Below are 27675 nucleotides of genomic sequence, written 5' to 3' on the forward strand. Positions count from 1 at the left end.
CCGTGTTGCTCACTAACATATCGCCCTCTGAATCCATCTACTCAAGTACAGCCATCCATCTTCCACCTGTTCTCGCTCCCCTCATCCCATCTCTCTCTCTCTCTCTCTCTCTCTCTCTCTCTCTCTTTCTCTCTCTCTCTATCTCTCTCTTTTGCTCTCTCTTACTCTCTTATTCTCTCTCAGTTCATTCATATCTCTCTCTCTCTCTCTCTCTCTCTCTCTCTCTCTCTCTCTCTCTCACTCGCTTACTCTCTCGCTCTCGCTGGCTCTCATATTCTCTCTCAGTTTCTCCCTATCCCCTTCTCCCCTCACTATCGCTCTCTCGCCCTCTCTCTCTCTCTCAAGTGCTCGATCACATGACTTCATCTCGGTAAATGGCTTTTATTTTCGTCCGGCTACTCAGTCGTTCATAAAACATTTCGTCATCCACTCAGTGTCGTCTGTCCTTCTCCAGCCCCACCATCCCCTCTCTGTCTATCCTTCCTTCTCCGTCTCTTTCCTTCTCCCCCAATACATAAACCCCTCAATCTCCCTCCTTTTCTCTACCATGTCATGCTGTCTCCTGCTCTCTCTCTCTCTCTCTCTCTCTCTCTCTCTCTCTCTCTCTCTCTCTCTCTCTCTCTCTCTCTCTCTCTCTCTCTCTCATGCTACACCTGTGTCTCTCTCCCCTTCTCCTCCTCCTCCTCCTCACCAGTGTCTTGTCTCTCTCCATCATCTTTATCAGCGACCCCTTGGGAAGATCTCTGCTGACAGGCTCCACTTCTCCCTTTGAGACGACATGGGCTTTACTCAAGCAGCAGCCATGACCGTCTGTGTGTGAAGCCCATGCGGAAGAGACTCAGGTGCAGTTCCTCTAACTGCCTGTAGGCGGTTCCACGCTAGACGGTGGCTGGGGTTCATCAGGAAGGAGTAGGGATTTCATAAAATCATTGTTGGCTTAGGATGTCGGTTGGCTAGTTCCTCTGCATGTTTTTTTTTTACTAGGTCCCGGTTATGTTTAATCACTATGTTGTTAAAGATCGAACAAGAATGAGTTTTACTCAAGTTTATTTATTGCACCCTTCAAACCCAAAGGCCATTTGCGGCATGAAGCACATTGCGGGCATCGCGATAAGACAAAAGACAGATCGGCGGTATCTGAGAGTAGTACAAACGACTTGGTAACTGGTGATATCAGCCGGGCCATAGCCACGTTTTAATACCAATGTATTAAAACATTGTTATCACAGTGACAGCCCCATTACCTTGCTTCATTTACTTACATTGGGCCAGATGGCATTTCTCTTTTTTTTTTTACTTTTTATGTTTTAATTATGCCCTCGTTTCTAATAAGGTCATCCAAACCACAATATTTACATGAATATTACATCAGTCTCAGTATCTATTATGGTCTTACAAATAACCCCCTAATGTTCCCTGATGCTATCGTACGCACACGCTTTCGCATGGCATCCAATCCATTTACATTTACATTGAGTCATTTGGCACTTGGAAATCACTGGCTCATAATTCACCACAAAATCACCATTCCCTCTGTCACCGTCCGCCGCGGCCTCATCAAATCAGCTCAAACATTAGCATTATCCATGAGGAATTTCACGGCAAACAATTCCAAATTCCATCGCGGGATATTGTGTTTGCCTTTTTCGTTTCTGAGGCTTTTTTTGTCCCCAGCGTCTTTCCGTACGGCGGGCTCACCTCAACATGGAGGGGGCGGCGGGGGGGGAAAGGAACCCGGTGTATATGTTAGGTGATAACCCTTAAAGGATTCCAATGGAGCCAATCTCAAGCTGCCGAAGCAGGCTCCCCTGGTTCCTTTCTCATTTAAAACTATTGACCAGCAAAGCCGAGGATATCTATCGATTCACGGTCGCTCGCAAACATACCTTTTTGAACTTTTCCCTTTCTCCGGGAATGGATTCAACCTCTTAGGTGGCGGTATGGATTGTTGACATTCCTTAAAACCAGGGAAATTAAACCGGATGGATGCAGAAATGTCATCATACGGTGTATGATTAGTGGTGTGTGCGTCCTACTGCGGAAATACCGATACAATATTCTCATGGGTAACTTTATCCCCCATTTTGACATATAAAAGAAAGCGTGGACAGTGGATCTATAGATATATATTGTTAGAGATTATTTATTTGTTAGTTTGAAGCCTTTTTGCTCCCTACTTTTACTCATTGATTAACCTAGCTCAGCCTCTCAACATCAATAAAAAGATTGGGATAACATTTCAACAAAACTGTATATATATATATATATATACACTTCTAAAGATTCATCATCCGCTGTTTGGTTGGTGGTTTATATGCGTGTCACCGCCTGCGCTGATGTTGTGTAACCCCTGCCACCTGACTCCTTGTGTCTCTGATATTAATATTGATCGCCGTCCCGTATCGATCACGCTAAGCAGAATGTCAACAGGCTCTAATGAAACCAACAGTATTTGACATCACAGCTCCTCAGTTCATGGAGTTGAGACTTCACCTCTAGCACGCCCTGCTGATCTCTGGCCGTCAAGCCAAAGATCATAGGTGGCTAAACTCTGGCACTGGGGACCGGTTTGGTCCGGGTTGAATAATTCAGGTATTTTCTTGTTCTTTTCGTGTATTTTTTACCGTATTGGACAGGAATGTTTAATTAACTCGTGTTCAGACTTGTAATCGCTTATTCACAAGGTCACCGCACAAGGTTGCCTCATTTTTCCCAGCTGGCTTTTTGAATGTTTTCCGTGTCCATGAGAAGAGGTTTCTGGGTAGACGCTTTGTGAAAAACAACAACAACATTTAAATTCAGTGCCTACAAAGTCCTGTGAGACGTTGGTTAAGGTCTTTATAAATGTATGTATATTGATTAGGCTGCTGGACTTCTGTACCCCGTTTTCATCCATTATTTAAGCATACAATTTGTACATTTTATGCTTCATTTTATGCATTTTGTACGTTAGGCTTCACGATTTATGTATACTGTTTCAGTGCAGGTAAAACCTACTCCTGAAATGGTATTGTATGAACCCTTCCTCCTGGTTTGCAGCAGCCATAGTAGTACAGCCTGTTGAACACAAAGGGTGATAGGCTGTGATCATTGACTCAGTTTGTTGTTGGTGATTCGTTTGATGATGGTAGTTAGTCTGATACTTTCACAAGTGCTGCCTGTCGAAGCCATTGGAGACCGTAGCTCTGTTAATGCTTGTACAAAAATAAATTCACCTCAACCTGCCTGCCTTTATGGGTTCAGAAATGGTAGTCCAGCAAGCCATTTAACTAAAAGAAAACAATTTTATCAGCCAATTTTATCAGCAGCAGCCACATCTCTAGCGAGGGGATTTTTGCGCTGGACATTGTTGGGTCAACACAAGCTCGGTGAACATGAGGGACGAAAAATCCAGAGTAATCACACTATCGATCCCTTGTGTCCGACACTGCCTTAATCATAGACGGTGCCTTTCAACAGGCGTCTCGCCACCCCGGGCTTGTTCCGGCGGCCGTCCTTTGAAAGGACCGGGTCCGCACCTAATTGGTCTGAATGTCAGCTGGTTCGCAGACTGACGGTTAACATCTGCTCCCTGGGTTTCTGACAGATGGTGGGAGGAGCTAAAGGTCAGACCTCACTGACACTGTCGCTCTGTGTGTTGTGACATGCGTCACTGTGTGTGTGTGTGTGTGTGTGTGTGTGTGTGTGTGTGTGTGTGTGTGTGTGTGTGTGTGTGTGTGTGTGTGTGTGTGTGTGTGTGTGTGTGAAAAAGTGTGCCTGTCTCTGTGTATGTCCAAATGTGCAATCCACTCTCTGGCATCCTGAACTGCCAATTTAGCCACTCTGCGGTGATCAGATGATGAATGCTCTGTTCGAGCAGATAACAGTGGTAGGCTGCACTCCCTGGACAGCCTGTGAGTCCGGCCTAGCTCTTTACCCTAGAGATTAGGTGAATGTCCACTTCAGAACATTAGACATGTGTCCATCTTTGTCTCCCCACCTCTTCTTGGAAACGTACTTCTGTTTCTACCCGGAAAAACGACTCCACAAACGATTGGTTAAGGTAAAGGCTTTTCATCATCAATCGTTTTCCGAAAGGAATTCAGAGAAACAGTGCTGATGTGCTACGGTGGGGAATGAATGAGGAAACATCAAATAACAAAAAAATAAACTCTGAAAGTTGCTTTTGATACAAAATGTCTGCTAAATGATGAAATCCCCCCAACCATCCCCAGTGTTCCACATCTTCAACAGCCTTCAGAGCTCCCCTAACCTTGCAATCCTCACACACAACCCGACTCCCCTCCTCTCCTCGTTCAGCAGTGAATGATTGAGAGGCAGATAGAGAGTCTGGGGGGGGGGTGGGGGGAGGGGAGAGAGAGAGAGAGAGAGAGAGAGAGAGAGAGAGAGAGAGAGAGAGAGAGAGAGAGATACCAAGAATGGTGTTGGGGAGGGCAGGAGTAAAAGAGAAAACACGTATACGGCGACATGGGGGAGGGATAAGAGGCTGATAGATGGGTGGGGGGATAGGGCAGTGAAAGGGATGGATGCGTAGCGGCAGGGGGAGAGAGAGAGGAGACCAAAGGATGATGTAGATGGCCTATAATCCTTATGGGCTGACAGCCCTCTGGGGCCTTTTGTGATTAAAAGTCCGGGAGTGATTGTGTGTACGTGTGTGGAGGGGTGTTTCTCTCTGTGTGAGTGTGTGTGTGTGGAAGGGTGTATCTGGGTATGTAGGTATGTGTGTGTGTGTGTGTGTGTGTGTGTGTGTGTGTGTGTGTGTGTACACATGTGTGTATGTGTGTGTGTGTGTGTGTGTGTGTGTGTGTGGTTGTGTGTGTGTGGGGAAGGGTGTATCTTAGTTTGTAGGTGTGTGTGTGTGTGTGTGTGTGTGTGTGTATGTTTGTGTGTGAAGGTGTGTGTACACACATGTGGGGGTATGTGTGTGTGGAGGGGTGTGTGTGTGTGTGTGTGTGTGTGTGTGTGTGTGTGTGTGTGTGTGTGTGTGTGTGTGAGAGAATACATGTGGGGAAGGGTGTGTCTTTGTGTGTTAGTGTGTGTGTGAGAGAGAGGGAGAGACAGAGCGAGAAAGTGCACATGCTGCCACTCAGGGAGATGCAAAAGACTGTGAGAGTTATGGGATGGACGGAAAGGACAGGATCGGGGGATGAGCAGGAGGGAGCGGATTAATGCAGAATAGGATTGGGAAAGAGAGAGAGGGGGAGAGTGAGACGGCGGGAGAGAGAGAGAGCAAGATAGAGCGAGAGCAAGCAAGCTCGTAAAACCAGTTAACATAAAATCAATCATGGGATAGAGTAAAGGCAGAAAGAGTGAGAGACACACAGCGAGAATGGTGAGCGGTGAGAGAGAGAGAGAGAGAGAGAGAGAGAGAGAGAGAGAGAGAGAGAGAGAGAGAGAGAGAGAGAGAGAGAGAGAGAGAGAGGGAGAGGAGCCAGGATCCCCCCCGATGACGGTGATATTGATGGCAGCCCAGTGGGGGGTGGGGGAGGGGGGAGGGGCGGTGGAGGTGGAGGTGGAGGAGGGATAAGAGGGGGAATGATCAAAGCACTGGGGAGAGGGAACATTCGAGGGGGGGGGGGGGGGATCGGGGTGGAGTGAGGGATGAGAAGGAGGAGGAGAAGGTGGAGAGACGAGAGGAAGAGGAATGCTGCCATGGTGCCCGGTGCTTCGTGATGTGAATGTTGGAGTCCTTTGCTTTGAAGAATGTATTATTCATATATATTGTTATATATATATAAATATGGGAGAAAACGTGTGGGTGAGAGTGACAGCAATGGTGAGAGAAAGAGAGAGAGAGAGAGAGAGAGAGAGAGAGAGAGAGAGAGAGGAGAGAGAGAGAGAGAGAGAGAGAGAGAGGAGAGAGAGAGAGAGAGAGAGAGAGAGAGAGAGAGAGAGAGGTAACTCTAATCTATTAGTGTGATTAAAAGGAAGGAAGTTTATATACACACACACACACACACACACACAGACATAGACACAGACACATACAGACGCGCGGCGTGCCAACACAGCCCCGCTTCCATGTTTAAAAACAACCTGTTCCTCAACCACCTTTATTTGTGAATCTCATGTGTAGAATTTGGTTTATTAAGGAGCTGGGGTCCTTGGGTCCCACGCTACGGATCACTTAACCTGCCGCTTATCTCCGGGCTCCTCTGGTTAACTGTAGATTACAGCAGATTATAGTCTCACACCCCCTAGCAGGAGAGTGTCTACTGTAGGGAGATGGAAATGCAATGGACCGTGGCTTCCCAACACACACACACACACACACACACACACACACACACACACACACACACACACATGTACACACACAAAAAAAACACACCCACACACACACACACACATGCACACACACAAATGCATGCATGTTAGCACACACACGCACCATCTAATTTGGCCGACGCTAGAGAGACCCCTGGGGTGAAATATGGACAGGGTCGGCGGAGGGGGGGGGAGGGGGGGGGAGGGGGGGAGGGGGGCGGAGGGTAGGAGTTCGGAAGCAGAGCTGGAGAGGGAGAGAAAACAGGAACGCCAGGCTGGACACCAGAAGGAAGGAGGAGAGAGGGAGTGGAAGAGAGGGCTCATTCATTTAAACCCGTCCGCAGAGAGCCAAGTCCTAACGGGCCGTCATAAAGGCCAGGGTCATTATCCAGCATAATGGGGAGAGCTCTGTAATGGCAGCCTGCACCGCTATGTGTAGCGCAGAGCTCCATTTACATGACGACTCCACAAAACCTCTATAGGTCCCGCCAGGCTCCCAGGCTTTGATAGCACTGAGGCTAGCCTGTACTTCTTTTGTGGCTAGGTGGCGATAGCGTAGCTATGCGTAGCCATTGAAGGATTCCTTTGTAGCGGGTTAGACCTTCATAGTTGGCACTTGCAGCCTTCTTGTTTTTATTTTTTATTTTTATTTTCCGGCTGAAAACTATCGGTAAACCCTGAGGGGCGGTCGGCCTGCCCATCACCTGTCACTGGAGCACTGATAGGCTTGTGTGTGTGTGTGTGTGTGTGTGTGTGTGTGTGTGTGTGTGTGTGTCCTAGTACCTCTGCCTTGGGACTTTGTGTTGTCATGATAAACTTGTGACAGCTGTCAACCTGCAGAGCTCTCTTTCCCCCCTTCTGTCACACACACAATGCATGCACACACACACACACACACACACACACACACAATGCATGCACACACACACACACACACACACACACACACACACACACACACACAATGCATGCACACAAACACACACATACACACAAAGCACAAATACACACACACAATGTATGCACAGACACACACACCACACACACACACACACACACAATGCATGCGCTCAAAGACACACGCACACACACACACACACACACACTTTGTTGAGTTTTTACTTATTTGCTCCCCAATGAAGTATTTGGCATATTGTTTTCAGAGCTATGACATGTAGGAATGGTTGTCAACCCAAACAGTTTGGTTATGTGTCAGGGTGTGTGTGTGTGTCTGTGTTTCTAGGTGTGTATCTGTGTATTAGTGTGTGTTTGTAGATGTGTACGTGTGTGTGTGTGTGTGTGTGTGTGTGTGTGTGTGTGTGTGTGTGTGTGTGTGTCACACTTTCTGTATGCCTCATTTAATGGTCTGCTCTTTCTCTCATTGAATCTGAATCACAGTTATCAATGCTCGAATCATACTTTTCTTTCAATACATCAGTGCATCTTTTTTGTTTTGATCTGTCAATCTAATCCCAAAATTGAATGTTGACTTGTGTTGTTAGATATTTTGATCTGTAATAAAAGTTTAGCTCTATCTTGTACGCACTTATGTATATGAAATTGCCTGGCATGTTTAAGATTTTCTTGATCTTCCTTTACCTATTTAATCTGTCAAATCTGTTATTTTTATCAAAACTTTTATCAAACTATCTCATTCAATCTCAACTTGTTTCTTCATTTCATTTACTTTATATTTACTTCACATGCATAGATATCCCTTTATATTAACTGTTTCTACTCATTTATATACCTTTTCATTTATTTACCTTTTATTTTTCCGTTTGATATTGCATCTTGAGCAACCAAACACTCAAAATATAACAAACCTCAGTGGAAACACCACCTCTGGTCAAATCTGTTGAAATGGTGCCAGGTGATGTCACTTCCTGTATTGAAAAGGGATTTTTACAAATGACCTCAACTGGCACTTTATTTCAGCTTGTGACCCAACAGTAGTTGGGTCACAAGAGTAGTAGTGCTCAGTAGTGCTCTCCTCAGGTTTGATGATAGTATTTTGTTCCTCAAGTTACTATGTTTCAATTGATTTATTTAATTCACCTGTCAAATCCTGTTTATTCTTTGTATCTGCAACTTTATGTAAACTTATGGGACCACAGTTACACTCTTGACCCTATGTGGGTGGAGTCTCACTTGGTCCCTCCCTCTTTTCTGTCATCTGTACATGCATTCCATTATGCGACGACCAATGGGCATGCGCCAACAAGTTGCTGCATGTATACCTGACAGTGCCTGTGTGCACTCCTAAAAAGGGCGTGGTCTCTTCTGTATATCATTCTGTTGTTTCGGGCAGTGTGTGTATTCAATATTGATTATATATTAACATTTGAGATATACACAAGATATGCATTGCCGAAACCGCACTAATGATATACAGAATAATAAAAACTGACATGTCCCTTTTAAGAGTGTGTTATGTATAGTATTTCCCTCTTTATGTATGATTATAAATTATACAGATATAATTTATACAATGTTTGCCATTGGACTCACACGCTCAGAAAGACAGGTTCCGCATTGGCTCTGAAATCACTGGAGCAGAGATTACCAGCCAACATAATTTTATTATCCAATATCTTTATGGATTATTGATGGATGTGAACAAATTAAAAATAATAATAATAATACTAAGAATCTAGCAAAAACATTGAAAAGCACCCTTCAGAATTGAGGTGAACATGAAACAATCCTTAAGTCTTAGCGGTGCTCCAGTGAAAAAGTGTCCGATGCGGTGCCTTTCTGTTCTGTGTGTGTGTGTAGCTGTATAAATTATATGTATAATTTATGCCGTGTGCACAGCGCAATCCATGTGTCTTTATCTGTTATTATTTATAATCCTCCATTTTTCAAGAATGGACCAAATTGAAATCAAATTTCTGATACATATCCCCTCACATGGTCCCTTTGTTTTTCGAAAACACTTGTGGCATAGTTTACATCTTTAAAAAAAACAATTCTGATTGGGCTGTGGCAAAATCTAAATCTAAATTGGAAGTGATTGGAGGAGACCAAAACGGAGCACTTTCCTTACAGAAGGAAAAGCCTATCTTATTGGTAGAGGAAGAAAGGCAGGAATTCTGTCCCCTATTCTGATTGACGGTATGTTTGGTAATTTAAAAGAAAGGGCTCAATGTGTATGGCAATATGTTACATGACATATCCATTTTGACTATTCATTAAGAGCTCCATATTTCTATAACAGTTTATTCAAATAATATGCAATGTTTAATATATAATTTAGGCAACTGTCAATACAAGGACAATTGTTGAAAATGAGGAGGGAATCCAAAATTTAACTAAACAAAGAAAAAACAGCACATAGAGAGAGAGGCGAGGGAAGTTGAGTGGACTGATTCAATGACACAAGAATTATGAATTTCCATCCAGTAAATTTGGCTAATGAAGTGGTTGTCATCTTTATAATTGACGACCGAAATTCTAATAACAATCATTAGCCTGAAACAAGCAAAATTGTCAAAACGAAAAGAAAAAGCCCCCGTCCCTTGGTCCCTCCTCCTCTCCCTAACCCAGGATTTCTATTTGTCATTCTGATTTGATTGACAGCTGAGGACACATGTGGGGGCACTGTGAGGGGCGGCAGTGGGGTGGTGACCAGTCCCGGTTACCCCGGCAACTATGGTAACCAGGCCGACTGTACATGGATCCTTTTGGCTGAACCTGGAGACACCATCTCTGTCATCTTTACAGACTTCCAGACGGAGGAGAAGTACGACTACCTGGAAGTCGAGGGATCTGAGCCACCAACCATCTGGTGAGTCATAAAACCTTTTTCCCCGTCAACAACTCTGACTTCCACAATTGTGTGCTTATTGTCGCTGTTATTATGGATATGAAGTGCAGCAACCCAGGGTTGGGGAATCCTAAATCAACCCGCCATCTGGAACACCAGGATTATATTGTGATTACAATGTGGTATTGGAGGCATGTATTTAGGCTGGAAGGCAAGGAGTGGTGAGGTTGGACTACTGCAGAAACCCTGTGTCGACTGTTACATGAATTCATCCACATGTACGCAAACAAAACACACCTGATCTATGATGTGAGTCTCTCCAATAGATCCCTTCCACAGAGCCGCCATCTTAGGACAAATACGGGTGCAGCTAATTATGGGTCTACTCATTTTGTGTACCAGGGCACAGGTGGTAGACTTCACCACTGTAAATAAGTGTACTACCTGATGCCCTGGTATCTTAAACGAGCAGACACGTCATGAGTGTTATGAGCGACACCTGGGTTTGTCCCAGATGATGGCGCTCTGAAAAGGGTCTATTGTCATTTTCTCAAAAGCAAAAAGGTAATTTATGAAGCATACAAAATATGGGCAAGACACCTGCTTGACCTCCCGCCAAAAAAGCAACAACAAAACCAAACCAACAGAACCAAATACAAGAGAGGAAGAAAGAAAGCCCACAAACTGAAACCAAATTAGATATTGGCAGCACCTCAACCGCTGCAACCCCACCCGAAGCAGGACGGAAGCCAGCCCCGGTTTCAACTGCATAACTGTCACTGACCACACCAGCGAAACGGCAGGGTAACATTTTGTTTCACTTTCACTTTCACTCAATTCAATTGTGTGAGCCAACGGGAGAAGGCGTCTTGTAAGGAGATGAGTTTTTTTTTCCCTCGCTGTTCCTTTCAGCCTCAGTGGTTTGACAAATGGTGGTTGCTACACTAACGTATAGAGAGCCATTGTGATTTCTGCTGGCACTCAGACCCGCCGTTGAAGAAAAGACACAAAAACACCGGAAAAAACAGACTCTTGGCTCCCAATCGGCAGAAGAGTTTTCATACTGAAAGCATTTTCTTTTGTCCGATAACATAATTCTTCGCATGGCAAATTTGCCATTCATGAATCTCTTGTCGTCTCGGACAACATGCTGTTATCAGCGGGGTGGGTGGGGGGGCTCCTGGGTATGTTGTTTTACACTATACGAGTCCATGGACAAAAGGCAATCCTTTTCAGTGGGTGGAACAAGCAATGAAGGCTGTCCTCTAATAGGCTGACTGGTGATAAACTTTGGAAGAGCAGCCATATAACACATCAAAAAGGACTATCCAACACCATGGAGAGACAATCAGATCTCCGACACAACACCACACGAGACACTCCAACTGTTTACCCGTGCTTTCCCAAAGGACGTTGCATCTCGCCCATCGCCGTGCCCTGTTCCTTCTCCATGGACTGACTGCCCACCGTGACCCCGGTGCAGATACAGATAGAAGAAAGTCCAACTCATGTCGAGGGCAACAAGTACTTCTCCAAACTTGTATCACTTTTAGATCCCCCTAGCTCGGCAGTTGAACTTTGTAGCGTTGGGGCGTTACTCCCGACTCAGGAGCATGAGTCTTTGAAGCCTTTCTCTGCTGTGAACCCCCCACCACCTTCCCCTCCCCCTTGTTAAATCTTCTGAAGCCTTTCTCTGCTGTGAACCCCCCACCACCTTCCCCTCCCCCTTGTTAAATCTTCTGAAGCAGGGTTTGAGGAGAGTGCCGGCCTCACTGGTGGAGAGCACCTCTCTCTGGGTGCCATGGAGAGTGAGCGTGTGAAACATCAGCTTAAGGTCAGAGCGGTGCACAAGTGGGACCTAGCGAGAGAGACAGATAGGGGAACATTATTGCGGTGTGGCCATCTTTGAGCTCTGCAGACTTTTCCAGGGTCGGTTAAAAACATCACCCATGATGGCCACACCCCCCTCTCCCTCTCCCCCTCCCCCGAGACCAAACCAATGTGTCGAGAAACGCTAGACATCATGTGGGGACGCTTTCCTGGTTCAGGTTGTTGTTGATGGTTATATCCAAATAATTGGGTCTCCACACCGTTGTGATAAAGCATTTTACTTTAAAACACGATGATACCAGTACCAGATTTTAATTTAGTCTTATTTTTACAGTTTTTACAGGCAGTTTTTAACTGTGCATTTTTCTTCAGGGTCTGTTGTAAATTCATAGAATGACTCAAGTGTTATTTTTGCTGAAGCATTTCACTAACATGCCGAAAGCCTTTTACTAACTAGCCGAGTCAGTTCTTAGAATTTAAAGCTACCCATAGTTTCCTATGGAAGTCTCCTGGTTGTGTGCTTACAAAAATACATATGCTTTATTGCTCTGGCTCTGTATTGATCTATGGTAAATTAGACTATTGATCTGCTAATGCTGTTGCAGTAACCAATTTAACTGTGATCATGGGCAGGGGTGCATGTGTGCAATCAATTGGAAAGTAATGACGACCATGCAAGAACCAGTGGAGGTTACACTGTATATGTTTACATGGGTGTATACTGCACTGTCAACATTTACCCTGTCTGAGTGAAGCGCATGTTTGATCAACCAAAACCGTAACACCACTGAAATTATCATTGAACACACCTGGGATATTAATTTTTACCATCAAGTCATGCAGCAGTCCCCTTATCCAAAGTGACTAGCAGTGAATGCAGATAAGTGCTGTTAAAAAGAAGGTAGGAGCTGGGAATCTTGCTCAAGGTTGCCTACACAGGTGCACTGTGGATATCTGTTCTGACCCAGATCCTTTCAGTCAAATGCCCTAACCACTAGATGTGCCTGCCATTCTTATGAGTCTGTAAGTTCCATATAGGATCATTGCTAGCAACAGCTCCTACTCATGTTGACAGGCAAGGGACCCACCCCTGCGTTTAACCTGTGGAGACATACTGCTCATACACATGTATGTGTCAACTCCACAGTAGCAGTATAATAATCGTCATTATCCCCATCGTCGGGTTTGCTGGCAGTTGCACATGCAGGCCCACACACATGCATGTTGCATGTCACTTGATTCCAAACACAGAACCCAGGAAGCAATGCACTATGGGAATAGTATAGGGAGAGGATAATATGTAATATATATATATATATATATATAATGGCACCATCCCTGAAAAAACCAACACATAGTGCCTACACCTCTTTGGTAGGAAGGCGGTGTTAGTCAACTGTTATACACATGAAGTGTTTTCACACAGCCCAGTGGCTTTGTTTGCGACCGGGAGCCTTAGCGCCTGCGACATGACACACTGAGGATTGCGGTGGGTCCCCTCTCTCAGTGTTGGTATTGGTTTAAAACTTAATATTGACTGTCTGCCTGGAATCAATTTGGATGTCGATTCGAGTGGTGCCATTGATTGTTGTGTTGTGGAATAAGGTTATGATCCAGGTTACGAGGTCGGGAACGTCCATTCGGGACTAATATTGATTTGGATGTTGGCGATTGATTTGCCATTAGTTTGATTAAGTGGCATTTGAAGGTTGCCAAATTCATCATAAGTGTTTAAGTGTTGCAGTGGTGGACGACTTGTGTGCAGATTATCGCAGTGTAGGAGATTACAATTTTATTAGCAATGTAAGCTTAGCTTAGCTATTTAATATGTGTACCTATTCCTACATGTTGTGTGTTTTCTCTTTGTGTGTGTTTTGTGTGTATCTGGTTCCTGTGTGTGTGTGTGTGTGTGTGTGTGTGTGTAGGTATGTGCGGCATTGTGTCCCTTCTGTCCTCCTGGAAACTCCTGAGGCTTGATGTTGACAGACACCGATCACACGGCACAAAACACACAGTCCTCCTCCCACCCATCCCTAATCTTTCACTATAAACAACCCCTTGTTTACCTATTTGTCTTATCGGAAATTATAACGGCGACGAACGACAGAGATACACTTTGAAATGACATGAGCACTGTGTCACGAACAAACGACCGCGGTGACCGTTTGAGGACAAGATGGTGCCCACCGACAACCCAGCTAAAGTTAAACATACGGGGAAAATGGTCGATATCATTTCTCCCTGCCAATGGCAATTTAGTGTGTAACTTTTTTGAGGGTAAGTTGTTGACACAGGTCCAGGAATATTTAATTTTGGCGAAAAAAAGTGATAATTTTGCTGCCCAAAATGCCATCATTGGAGAGGGCGAGCCAAGCTTAATTCAGGCCTAAAACGGGGGAAAGGCTGTCCTGATTTACATGGCATTAGCGCCGGTCGCCAAGAGCAGCAGGGGAACATGGACTGCCCAGTTGTTGTTTGTTTGAGTTGGCAGGAGTCATTTGTTAGCGCTCTTTTTCTTTGTAAACAATGTTTTTTTTTCCAAGTCCTGCTTAGAAATGCATAAAGATAATGAAGTTCATCATAATCTTGACCCCCAGAAAAAAGGCCATCAAATGTAAATTAAAATGCCAAAATGATGTGATTGCATTGCTGTGTTATTTATCTAAATATTTTTTGTATACAGTTTAATGTTTATGACATACACTTTATCGTAATCTTTATTATACACCCAGGCGTTCTTTTCAGCAAGTTGTAACATGGTTCATGATTCAAAAGAAAGCGTTTATAAAGAGGATAAAACAATTTTAAGCAAAAGAGAATAATCTAACATTTGCATTTGGTAAGACCATAAATTCCTTACATTTAGATGAATGATCTGAGTAAACTTTCTCAAATCAATGAATCCTTGTTTTTAAAATCTTTGTTACGCTAAGCCCAAGTCATGCTGCAATTCACTCTGGTGAATAAACTCACAATGGTGTTAAAGTGATTCCCATGAATAATCAGGATGAGATACTGATAGCTGAATACTAATCGTCGGGTTCTCCAAAGCTTTGGTGGTAATGGATGATTTGGTAACATAAGACCATGTGGGAGAAATGTGTTTCATGTTTAGCAGTGGCTGCAGGCTGACAGAAACGTGAGCACACACACACACACACACACACACACACACAGACACACACACACACACACACACACACACACACACACACACACACACACACACACACATTCACACAGACATGTCCAGATTTTTACAGAAAGTTTAAATAGACAGTTTTATTTGCCCACACACACACACACACACGCGCGCGCGCGCTCGCACAAGCACGAGCACAGGAGCACGAACACTTTTCTTTATTGTAATCAGTATGCTGTGATGCATCGGTTAGTAGTATCGGTGTTAGCTAAATAACTCATATCCTTTTTAATTTACACACGCGCCCACATACACAGACATATATTTTCTAATTAAAATTCTCACCATGATTATTCTTTTTTTCATATATATTATATGAATATTATAACTATTACTACGTTACTCATACTTATCAAAAGCTTTTTAATCGTTACTTTTCAGTTGTTGTTGTTTTTTAGTTTTTTTGTGCAGTATAAATGAGAGCAAAAAACTAGGAAAAGGAAACAAAAAGCAGAACATAAAAATACAACTAAATCAATAAAAATAAGAGCAGAAGAACAATAGCTGAAATCATCCTAAATCCTGACACTGTATTGATACAACAGCAGGCGGACTGCTGTGAAGTGATATGGACTCTCTCTCTCTCTCTGAGTTCCTTAAGCTGAGCAGCAGAAAGGGTTCAGTGGACACAGATGATTCAACTCAGCCAGTCCACAACAGCTTGGTGTGTCTTCCACTAGTAGGGATAATCTTGCTACAATAAGCCACACACAAACACAGAGAGAGAAACACACACACACACACACACACACACACACACAGAAACCTACACAAGCACACACATCTCTGTGCTCTGACTGTTTCCAAAGAATAAATCAGTTCGATACAGTTGTATCTCAGTTATTCAGCTCATTGACAAAAAGCAATTTCCATATATATCTACTGTAGTGGGGTATAATTCCGGGAAGAGGTTTTAGAGTTGTGTGTGTGCATATTTGTTCAAGAAAGTTGAGTCGTTTGGCATTCGCTTGGAAGATTCAAGGGGGTGTGTTAAAAGGTAAATTAAGACAAACTGTGTGTGTGTATATCAGAGTGTGCTTGTGTCTGTGTCCGTGCATGGCTGAGTGTGCGTATGCGAGTTTGTGTGTGTAAATGTGTGTACGTTTATGTGTATGTTTGTATGCCTACGCATGCATTCGTCTGTGTGCCTAAGTGTGTGTGTGTGTGTGTGTGTGTGTGTGTGTGTGTGTGTGTGTGTGTGTGTGTGTGTGTGTGTGTGTGTGCGTGCGTGTGTGTGTTTGGGTGTATATGTGTGTGTGTGTGTGTGTGGGTATGTGTGCGTGTGCATGATGTTATGCTTGCCGAGTGCTAATCAATGCTCCTGGCAGAGAGGATGCTGGGAGACCAGCAGCATCCGGAATAGGAAATGGAGCAGTGACCTTGAGCACAAGTGTGTGTGGGTGTGTGTGTGTGTGTGTGTGGGTGGGTGTGGGTGTGTGTTTGTGTGCGTGTCTTCCCGTTTCACCTCGGCGATGCTAGAACATCCCTCTTACTGCATCCCACCGGCACATTGCAATACGCAACAATGGCGCCAGGATTTGCTGAACATGGCAGAAATAAATATGACTTGCATATCACGTTGGCCTGCAGAAGCCTTCCGGGGCATGTAACCGGGATTAAGGGGATGAAGGAACACAATTGAACCGAGTTGACTCGACTTGATGGCAAATATGTGGATTGAAGGTGGCAAAGGCCGGGATGGTAGAGGTGGAGAGCCAGGGATGAGCCCGGAAAGATGAAAGGAGGATAGGAGCTGGTGTTGTGGGAGGGTGGTGTCAGGTCATGCAGAAAGGAGATGAATGAGAGAGAGAGAGAGAGAGAGAGAGAGAGAGAGAGAGAGAGAGAGAGAGAGAGAGAGACGTGAGGGCCATTGGCCTGACAAGTGGGAAAACGGCTTAGTTTTGGAGTTACAGGTGGAGGACGGACGGATGAAAGAGAAAAAGATCACGCAACATAAACTCAGCCTCACTCAGCCTCCTCCGTGTCTCCCTAATTCAACGGCACGTGGCCCTGAGTGGCGAGCTTCAACCGGCTTTGACCGGCTTCAGACAGGGAAGGGAACACAAAATCAATGCTCAGAAGAACGTCCCTAGATGAACGCCATCAGTGTTGGGACAAACACCATCCTCGCCATCTGGGCCCACAGAAAGCACAGGAGGTCCCCCTCCCGAGGATTTAACCAGCTAATATCTCGGACCCGGGTGCGTTCACAGCGATATAACCAAATGTTGTGATTATTAAATATTTGTGTCCGGAGAGAGATAGTTTTCGACCTCGGGGCAAAGGCGGGTAATTTGTATTACAGCGGCTCATTGGTGGGGCGTGCACACGCTCTTGTTCCGTAAGCCAATGCGCGCGTGATTAAAGGAACGCAGGCGTATTTACAGAAATGTTGCCGTGATGGGCACGTTAACAGCTTGATTACACCGTGGCAGCCATGAAAGAGCAGTGATACACAACAGAGGGATTGGAGAGGGATCTACCTAAAAACTTTTAACACAAGGCTCCTTCCTCCTCAAACATCCGAGGGCTGCGTTCAGGCGAATCCGCCTCTCCGACAACATGCTCTCCGTTTCCAATGACTCATTAGTCGGAAGCAGTTGGCACAACCCATAATATCCCCCTTGATCTGTGAACACCCGATGTTGGGCGTCTCACTGAAATACCAACTTCTGAATACCAACTGTTTCTTCAGATTTTAGCTTCAGGCTTATTAAACGAGAAATCTGCAATGCAACAGTCTATTTAGGGCAGGAAAAATATGTCAGGAGAGGAGATAAAAAGTAGTACTTTATCAATCCCAGGCGAGAAATGTAGGATTTTTTTGGGTTTATAGAACAATATTTCCACAGCTTTCTATGGAGTGACTGGGAGATTATCGTTTCTAGATGTAAAAGATGGAATCCCCTAACAAATAACTATTGGTGAGACTCCAGAGACGCCTGTCAGACTTTATTAACCCCTATTAGGTCCATGGTGGGATAGGCTGGGCTATGTGTTATGTATGTGTTCCTGTGTATGTTAGCAGGGTGTGTGTGTGTGTGTGTGTGTGTGTGTGGTTCCCGCAGAACCTTAAAAAGTCTTAAAAAGTCATACTTTTTTTTTGTGAAATTAAGGTAATAAATTGTCTTAAATTGACTGTAAATTTGCTGTAGGTATTACATTTTGCAGTGGGTTATTTAATCTGATAGGTGATTTGTTGTGTGCAAAAATTTCCCCTTATAGTGTGTCTTTGATTATGGCATTTCAGGAGTTTTACGTTACCATTACCTATTTAACCTGAAAGTAGCGCCACTAGCCTACTGACGTCGTCACTCGTCACTAGCTGGTGGACATCAGTAGGTGCAAATTGAATGAGAAATGGTTGAAGGAGGACAGGTTTCGTGGGTGGTTGGAGAAGACAGGTGACTACGAGGCAAGGTGCCGTTTATGCCGAAAGTCATTCACACTAGGGAGCATGGGAGTGAAAGCTCTTCAGTCACACATGAGATCGCAGAAACATAAGAGATACTCCGTGGAGCGGAAAGTTCAGCATCCGTGGCTACTGCTACCTTCACTCCAAATTAGGATAGGTTATTTTGAGGACGCAGTAGGATGTTAAGTTTGATAGTAATGTCTTATTAATGACTCAATAAATTCATTTTTCTATCAAGTATTTATTTTTCAGATATTTTTTGTCTTAATTTATATTTGTGATAGTCTTAAAAAGATCTTCAAATGTCTTAAATTTGACTTTTAAAATGGTGCAAGAACCCTGGTGTGTGTGTGTGTGTGTGTGTGTGTGTGAGTGAGTCAGTGCGTGTGTGATCTCAACTGTATTTTATTATTTCATCACATATTAAAACATGATTTAATTTGTTTATGTTTGCGTGTGTGCTTGCGTGTGTGTGAATGTGTGTGTTGTGTGTGTGTGTGTGTGTGTGTGTGTGTGTGGGGGGAGGGTCTGTCTATAGAGCTGTATAGTGCAGCTGTCAGCCTGTGTGGGTGTGTATGGGGTTGTTGAGATTGTACTTTAATGTAATAATCATAATAGCATCTCCCCATCGCCCCTCTGTCCCCATGCTAGCCTAGTGTGGTTCTGAGAATTCCCCCTGTCTCCGCTCTGATTACTGCACCGTCCTGCAGGGCACACACACACACACATGCACGCACACACACACACACACACACACACACACACACACACACACACACACACACGCACACACACGTACACGCACAAACACACACTTACACGCACACACGTACACTCACATGAACATGTACACACACATGCACACGCACACTTACACACACACACACACACACACACACACACACACACACACACACACAGTTATACATGCACACATAGGCATACACACACACACACACACACACACACACACACACAAACACACACATAACTCCTCACATCCTGCACACACACACACACACACACACATCATTATACATGCACACACACACACACACACACACACACACACACACACATCATTATACATGCACACACACACACACACACACACACACACACACACACACACAGTTATACATGCGCACACACATTCAGAGGAGGGGAGATGGTTGCATGAAGAGGTGGGGAGCTGTGTGGAATGGCAATGGCTTCTGGGTAGAGATGGAGCTAAATAAAAGGAGAGAACAGACATAATGATGGATAGAAACCCTGGAGATAGAGAGGGAGATAGAGAGGGAGGGAGAGAGAGAGAGAGAGGGGGGGGGATGGAGCAAGATGGCAAGGGCATGTAAACGAGAGGGGGGTGAAAAGGAGAGGAAAATAGAGCAGAAGAGGGGTGAGAAAATGAGAGAGAGAGAGAGAGATAAGCAACATAAATAAAAGGGCTGATAGAGATAGAGAAGTAGAGATGGAGAGAACGCAAGGCCAACAAATAAGAGCGATATGTAAACAAACACACACGCGCGAGCGAGCGGGGTCAACGCGCGGTTCATCCGCACCAATATTTAACGGAACATTTTCTTCCATCCGAGACATGAAATAACCCCCAAAACCTCCCAAAAACCCAAAGAAAAATCTCCCAGGACAGGGTGTGTACAGCGTGAAGAAAGTCAACAAATAAATAACAAAATAGAGAATGTAACACACACAAGTGTCAGCACGGTGGTGTTGGTGGGTGGGTGGGTGGTGGTGGATGGTGGAAATAGCCTGATAATTACATTCACGGTGCAGCCCGACTCGGCGCTGCTCCGAGTCGGGCCGGCGGGCATAATATGTCATGCCACCGTACCACTCTCACAGTATCACATTAGTTCTGCTCCCCGTGAATACATATTTAAAAAATGATCCTCTCCGACCGCATTTTTCAAGGGAAAGCGGATGGGCTGTGTTTGCCCACACTCCATTCAGGGGCAGATGCTGCTGCCCACGCACGTTCACCTCGGTTGGCGTAACGAACCGCTGCTGTTCTGCAGTGTCCTACTCTGGTGTCTGTGAAACAAACAAACAGCAAAACAAACAGCGCGAGGGATGGGGAGAGAGGGAGAGGCGGGGAGAGGGAGGAGAGGAGGGGTGTAGCTGACAGAGGATGGGGGAGGGTGAGGCTAGGGTGTTGTTTGGGGACATGTTATGGAAACTTATTACCCCCCCCCCCCCCACCCACCGTGGTGAAATGGATAGGGGAAGGCATAAACGCACACACACACACACACACACACACACACACACACACACACACACACACACACACTCAAATAGTGGATTGTGTGTGAGTCTGTGAGGTCCAGTCTGTGTTTACAAGAACAGGTGTGGCTGTTGCTTTAAGTATCTTGCTTCATTTGCCACAATGTGACTATATTCATGGGCTGGTACATCTGTGTTTAACTGAACCATAGAGTTGGTCCTTCTCATCTGTGTGCATGAATGAGTAGTGAGTGGGCATGCGAGAGAGTGTGTGTATGTGTGTGTGTGTGTGTGTGTGTGTGTGTGTGTGTGTGTGTGTGTGTGTGTGTGTGTGTGTGTGTGTGTGTGTGTGTGTGTGTGTTATTAGGGCTATTAAGACAGATTTCCTGATTAGAGAGCTTTCCCTCATTGTCTAATGAATGACCCCTGGCACACACACACACACACACACACACACACACACACACACACACACACACACACACACACACACACACACATTTTAGATACTTTATTCAATTCCACATTAAAAGTAAATTTTCATTAGGAATCAATTTTTTTGAATGATCAAACAGATTAAAACAGATCAGCACATTGTTATGTATGACAATACAATCTCAGGGGTACAGGAAGCATCTCCTTTTCCAAATAAACATGCTTCCTGTAATGGCTGAAATTGAGCAGTACTTTACCAACTGTTTGGCTCTTGTTTTAAGTAGCCCCCCAATGCAAAGTCCCCGGATCACCAGCCTGTGTACATGCCCTAGACTACCAAACACCAGCACAATAAGCTGGCATCTGTAGCCAAGGTTTTCAATGGTGGATATAAGCGATTGGTATTTTACAGTCTTAGAAAGGTAGGAGTCCTCCATAAACAAATCAAATGCACATGCTACTTCAAATAGCCTAACTGTTCTGGAATGCTGAGATATGACAGCAATATCTGGTGCATTTGGAATTCCTACAAAAGTGTTTGCAGTTGAATTAAACCAATCAAACTGTACAGTAGTGTGTTTATAGAGCTTTTCATCAGCCACACAGGGAATCTGAGCAGCAATCAGCTCCACAAGTCTGTCGTGTCTGGCAATATACAGTCCTTTAAGTGATGTGCAACTGTTCATAATGTGGGCTACTGACTCCAGGTGTTGAGGGGGGTCATGCAGCATGCAGTGGGGTAAATTAAAACACACACACACACACACACACACACACACTCAAACCAAAACAGGTTATTCTGTCCAAACATGCAGCCTCCACATGGCCCTATGTGTAGATAGAAGAGATCCCTCCTTCCAAGAACAGCTTGGTATGCATCTCCGCACACTGGGTCCGGTATGATGCAGCAGTGCTTTTATTTAAAAAAAAATCACTGGATGAACACAGATCCATTTGCTGGCGTTGTTAAAATTGACAGTTACACCGGTTGTACAAATCTGAAAATACAGCGCCTTCTGCTGTCCAGAAGATACGCAGGGCTAGAAATCACCTTTTTTTACTTGGTACAAGTAGCACTTTTGTACCCAACTTCAGAAATGTACGAGCACCCACTAAAACTGAGTCAGCACCAACTATATATTTCGATTTTTATCATTGATAAAAATATTTTCTGTTACCACAAGAGTACTGATTTAAAATAGCATGTCAAACGTCAAAAATAACGTAAGTATATTAAATAAATCCAACCCAGCAATAGTTCTGCATATTAGTATTCATCAATAATCCCCACCATCAAACTGGCACATTCCCGGGAACAAGGGGAGGAACACATTGAACCAATAATAAGGACCAATAATGTCTCACTGCGTGGACTGATTATTGTTCCGACAAAGCAACACAAATCAGGTAAATGAATCCGAACAAGGCATATACTGAATGTACTAACGAGCAAATGTACAGAGAAGGCGCCGTCAGACTGAAAAGGCCACACAGAACAATTACTTGCACTCGCAGACAACGCTCACAATGTTATTTTGAGGTTGCACAGATTCAATTCCGGGAGCATATGCCACCAAAGCACTTACAATTTTGAGCACTTTAGGCCCTGTTCCAATACTTTACTAGACATACAAAGTGATGAACTATGCTTAACCAGGATGCCAGCATGATATAAAGTTGAAAACGGTTATGTTTCGAAGCTACCATTTTCAATAGTGCTATTACATAGGTCTTTACTTCTGGGACTGACTTTATTTGGCACTTACAAATAGTGCTCAGCATTGTGTAGCATCTTATCCCAGCTATCTTTGTACAGGGAATGGGTTGACCTAGCAATTGTAAGTGCTTGGCACTTGTTTCTATGAACATCTTACCAACAGCGATTTATTTCTGTTTCTCTTTCTTCTGACAAATGTACTTACTGAAAGTCGCTTTGGATAAAAGCTTCTGCTAAATGCCCTAAATGCAAATGTAATATTTCTGTAGATCAGTTGTGTTGTCGCAGGTGACTGGTTTGTTATGGACCAGATGCCTTTTGAAAGGGAGCTTTGGTTTTGGAAGGTAGAAACTAGAAAAATACACTCATTATAATTGCAAATAAGATATTTGTGGATCTGTGATTCTTTTTAATGTTTTGAATCAATTTTCTGAGCGACTCATGAGACATATTGACCGGTTAGAGTCTGCGCCAACCCATGCACTTACATATTAAACCTTTCAAATGGGGGAAGCAAAAAAAAGCATCATGATCTCCTGAAACATATTTCTCTTTAGTATTTACTGTCCTGTGTGGTGTTTCATTGAAAAATAACATTGTTAGAGGATCATTTCAACTCATAAAACACAATACTGAACTCCCCGTGAGCGCAAATCTTTAAAGTGTTCTTCTCCAAAAAAGCTACACAACTTAGCATTATTTAGTCTTGGCCACAGGCAGCCATTTTGTTTGCATTTCCGTTTCCAAGTAAAGAATGTCGAAAAGACATGCGGTTTTGGACGAGAAAAATAGGACAAAGGGCACAATACTTTTTGTTTCTGTATTGTTACCTCACCTCAAGGTAATCTCTCGTTTACGCTCTCTATCTTGCTCTCACTTTTTTGCAGGCATACCAAATTTCTTGTAATTTCCTGTCTGGGAATATTTCACTGAAATGATTGGACGATTTTTGTTATTGGTATTTTTCTATTCTGACCCTGTGATAATTCCCGTCGTTGCATTTATGATGTTCACTATCTCTCAGTTGCCATTCTGTATCTCTTTATGTATCGCCCTCACTTCTCTCCCTCTCACACGCAATATATCTCTCTCCCCCTCACTCTCCCCCGCTCTCTCTCCTTACATATCTGAGACACACACACACACACACACACACACACACACACACACCGAATCAGATACATTACTTCCACATTATCTGTGGAAATACCGTTCCAGTTTTTCTAACTGATTCACAACTTTAAATGGGTTTTAAGTTGCCCTCCCCCACTCCAGAAGATAAAGTTGACTTAAGTTATATACTTCAGTTATATTCCTCAGTGAATAATCTGATTAGATGTCCTGCACTGCATTCCAAATATCTCACACTTCCTTGCTTTAAGGATAGTTTAGAATGACTCTAAATGGCGTTGACAATCCTTAGCAAACACAAGAATTGTGTCACTTTTTTTCAAGTACAAATTATTCATACATCTTTTGAAATTATTTATAATTCGAGTGCAATGGCTCTGTCCAAAGCCCAATCATGGTTCTCCAAATGGAGGTCTACACCCATAATTAGAATCACTTCACAGTAAGTTTGGCATATGGCCTGATGAACAGGGCTGTATAACAGCAGGAAAAAAATATATAATCCCCTATTTAAATTATGTGAAAAATCACTCCATTCAAGATTGGGACCATAATAAAAACGCTGCTACACCGGATAATCTATCTATTTATCCCGACATTTTCCGTCATCCCAATTTGGCAGGAGTTTTTCGCCTTGGGATAATTTATTTTTAAATCACAGGAGAGTAGGGAAAAAAATAAATAACAATTGTCCTCAACCACCATATACCTGCTGCTCACGGTGGTGGTAGCCATGAATCCAGGAGCTTTAATCATCATCATCAGGGTCTGGAATTAATACCTGCCAAATGGGGGGATAATGGTTGGCTCTGGTCGCAAAAACTACAATAAAGTCGGCCACAAACAAAAAATGGTGGGAGGTGCATGGAGCCATTTTGGTGCCAATCATAACAAAATATGTTTTTGACTCTAACCCTATGATTTCATTGATGAATGTCAGATACTTAAGAGTCACCGGCTTAAGAGTCACCGTGATTGGCCCTATTTGTGTGCAATAGCTGTCTGATCGACAGGCGATCTCTCTCTCTCTCTCTCTCTCTCTCTCTCTCTCTCTCTCTCTCTCTCTCTCTCTCTCTCTCTCTCTCTCTCTCTCTCTCTCTCTCTCTCTCTCTCTCTCTCTCTCTCTCTCTCTCTCTCTCTCTCTCGTGTTGTAAAGGGGTAAGTGGTAGGTTGAGGTTTGTTGTTCCGGTCATCCAACTGCGGAGATGTAAAATGTAAATTACATTTCAGACCACCTGAATCTGAAAAAGGGAGGAATCTGCCAAATATTCTCCACTAAAATATTCCCCGCTATTGAAAGGCTTTCGATATGGATTTCTATGACAGATCCTGAGAGAATTTGTTTGATGCTAACCTAAAATCTGAGACACACATAAGCCCTTTGTGTAAGACCTTGAGCACACTCACAAATTTTATTTTTATTTTTAAGAGTAGGTTAGTAGTAAGGCAGTGGGCTTACAACCAGAACCCACAACCAGAAGGTTGTGGGTTCGATCCCCAATATAAGCAGCCTAACCAGTAGGTATCCTTTAGCAAGATGCCCTAACCCTTACCTGCGCCTCAATGGCATGCATCTGACTTCACTCTATTGGACAAAGTGTCTGCTAAAGTACTATACACTACATAAATACACACCAGCTGCCGTATCTCGGAAATGTTAGAATATCGTGACTAAACATTTTCTAAGAATCACACAGATCATGTTAAATGGGAGACTTTGATCTGGTCTGGTTTCCCCAGCACCACGTTTTTGTGTCAAAAGACAGATGAACACCGACTTTCACTGAGCTCTGATAAAAATGGAATGTTAAATGTCACCTCTGAATCCATTTTGTCTGCTAAGCTGTTGCATATTCAGCCCTTCTAGTGCCCTAGTATTCCCTCTTGAAGCTCGGAGCTGTTGATGAATTATTAACCAGTACATGTAAAATACATATACTGTACCATTTAAAGCTTAATGAGACAGCCAATACATAGAAATCCATCGCTCGTTTTGCATTTTTAACATGACCAAGGCAGCCTAATATACACTAGTAAATTAGCTACTTTACCTGTTACTAAAGTGTAGCTTCAGTGTAGCTTTGATTATAATTATATTATCACGACAACCTTTTAGTTCCCTGTATATATGTCACTGTAACTGTAATTAATGAATGAGCCAATCTTACACTTACCTGTAAACCTTTTTGAATATTAACAACACAGCCTATTACTTACCTTTAAGTATGTGGCCGTGCCTCTTTAAATATGAACGAGGCAAACTCCAGCCTCTGTCACACCATTGTTCCCTGTGCGTTTCTGGGATAACCTTTCAGGCACCGCTAGTGATTTTACCTATTCACACATGCAGCTACGTCCAGGAAAATGTCTTGTGCCCTTTCACACATGGCATAGCAACGCCAGATGAGACGGGCCAAGGGACATTCCCAAAGATGGCATTGATGCATGGGTGAAAGGGGCTTTATGCTCACCTGTGAATGGGTTACTTGACCTCTATACCATTAATCAAACCTGTAACATTGGATTGTATTTTAATTATGTATGGGTGGCTGGGATGTGATATATATATATATATATATATATATATAATTTTTTTTTTGTAGAATCCTAGATGGAGATGTTCTGTTTCTTTGACATTGTGTCATACTTACTTGTTAAAAAAATGACACAAAGTTACACACAATATATTTTTTATTATTGTTAAGCTATACAGTTAAATAACTTAATCTAATTTGTAGGAATCACAGACAATATATTCCGCTTTGGCTAAAAAATATTAAATAATTGAACTGATATATACTATATATATATACACATTCCTTACGACTACTTTAAACTACTTTCAGAGGAGCCAGCTTTAGAAAACTGTTAAACATTACGGTAAGTGGCCATATTGTAGATTGACAGCTCAATAATGCATCACGAAACGTCCACACAGATGGGACAAAATGGAAGATCGTCTAGCAAAACACTCCACTACACTATGTATGGACACATATTATAAATAGATGTTCTGCTGCTTAAGTACCGTAATGTTTTTTTTCCATTATACATCGCCTCCCTTTCTACCACTGAACGTAGGCTGTTCAAAAACACAACCATTCGATGGAGGAGTGCAATTGCCACTATTGCATCATCTTGCTCGAGGTCTTATCAGCCATGAGTGAGTGAAGATGGACTGATGGATGGAATCTTCCTTGCTGGGTTTCCTCCCAGTCTTTTTTTTTTAAATTAAAATAGTCTTAACTGTCAAAACTTAGTACATGTATATCTGTCTTTAAGAAGGTTGTCTCATATCTGGCTGTAGGTGAGTCTTGATACTAATAACTCTAGTGTATTAGCATTACAATTGCTTAGACTAACTTTAACTCTGTTGCTGCTGTGTTGGTTTTTGCTGTGTTGTGGTTGTTGCAGTGTTGTGGTTGTTGTTGTTGTTAGTAAGAGGTCGTTCAAGCTAGTTTCAGTCACAAGGTGACGACAATAGGCTTGATTGCTGGGCGGAGCTACGGCTGCCTGAGCTGCCTTGTGTATTTAAAGGCTAGTTTTATTAGCGTCAGTGGTAGCGTCAGGACCCAGCAAAGGAAGACCCGGGAAACAAAGACAAAGGGAGTCTCTCTTTGGGAGTTCCTCGAGGAGGACCTAGAAGGCCAGCCATATTGTAGCTA

At 43.5% G+C, this 27675-nt stretch overlaps 1 protein-coding gene across 1 annotated transcript in view; it reads left to right on the forward strand.

Annotated features, from left to right (window-relative positions):
* csmd3b (CUB and Sushi multiple domains 3b) overlaps positions 1-27675 on the forward strand; it is a gene marked incomplete at both ends in the record, with an annotated part of 306229 nt that overhangs the window by 144649 nt on the left and 133905 nt on the right. The window contains one exon of the mRNA XM_084484831.1: positions 9850-10057. Coding sequence (XP_084340957.1) covers positions 9850-10057 — 208 coding nt within the window. The remainder of the gene's footprint in view (positions 1-9849; positions 10058-27675) is intronic.

The sequence above is a fragment of the Micromesistius poutassou genome (genome assembly GCF_964030765.1).
Source record: "Micromesistius poutassou genome assembly, chromosome: 20".
NCBI lineage: Eukaryota > Metazoa > Chordata > Actinopteri > Gadiformes > Gadidae > Micromesistius > Micromesistius poutassou.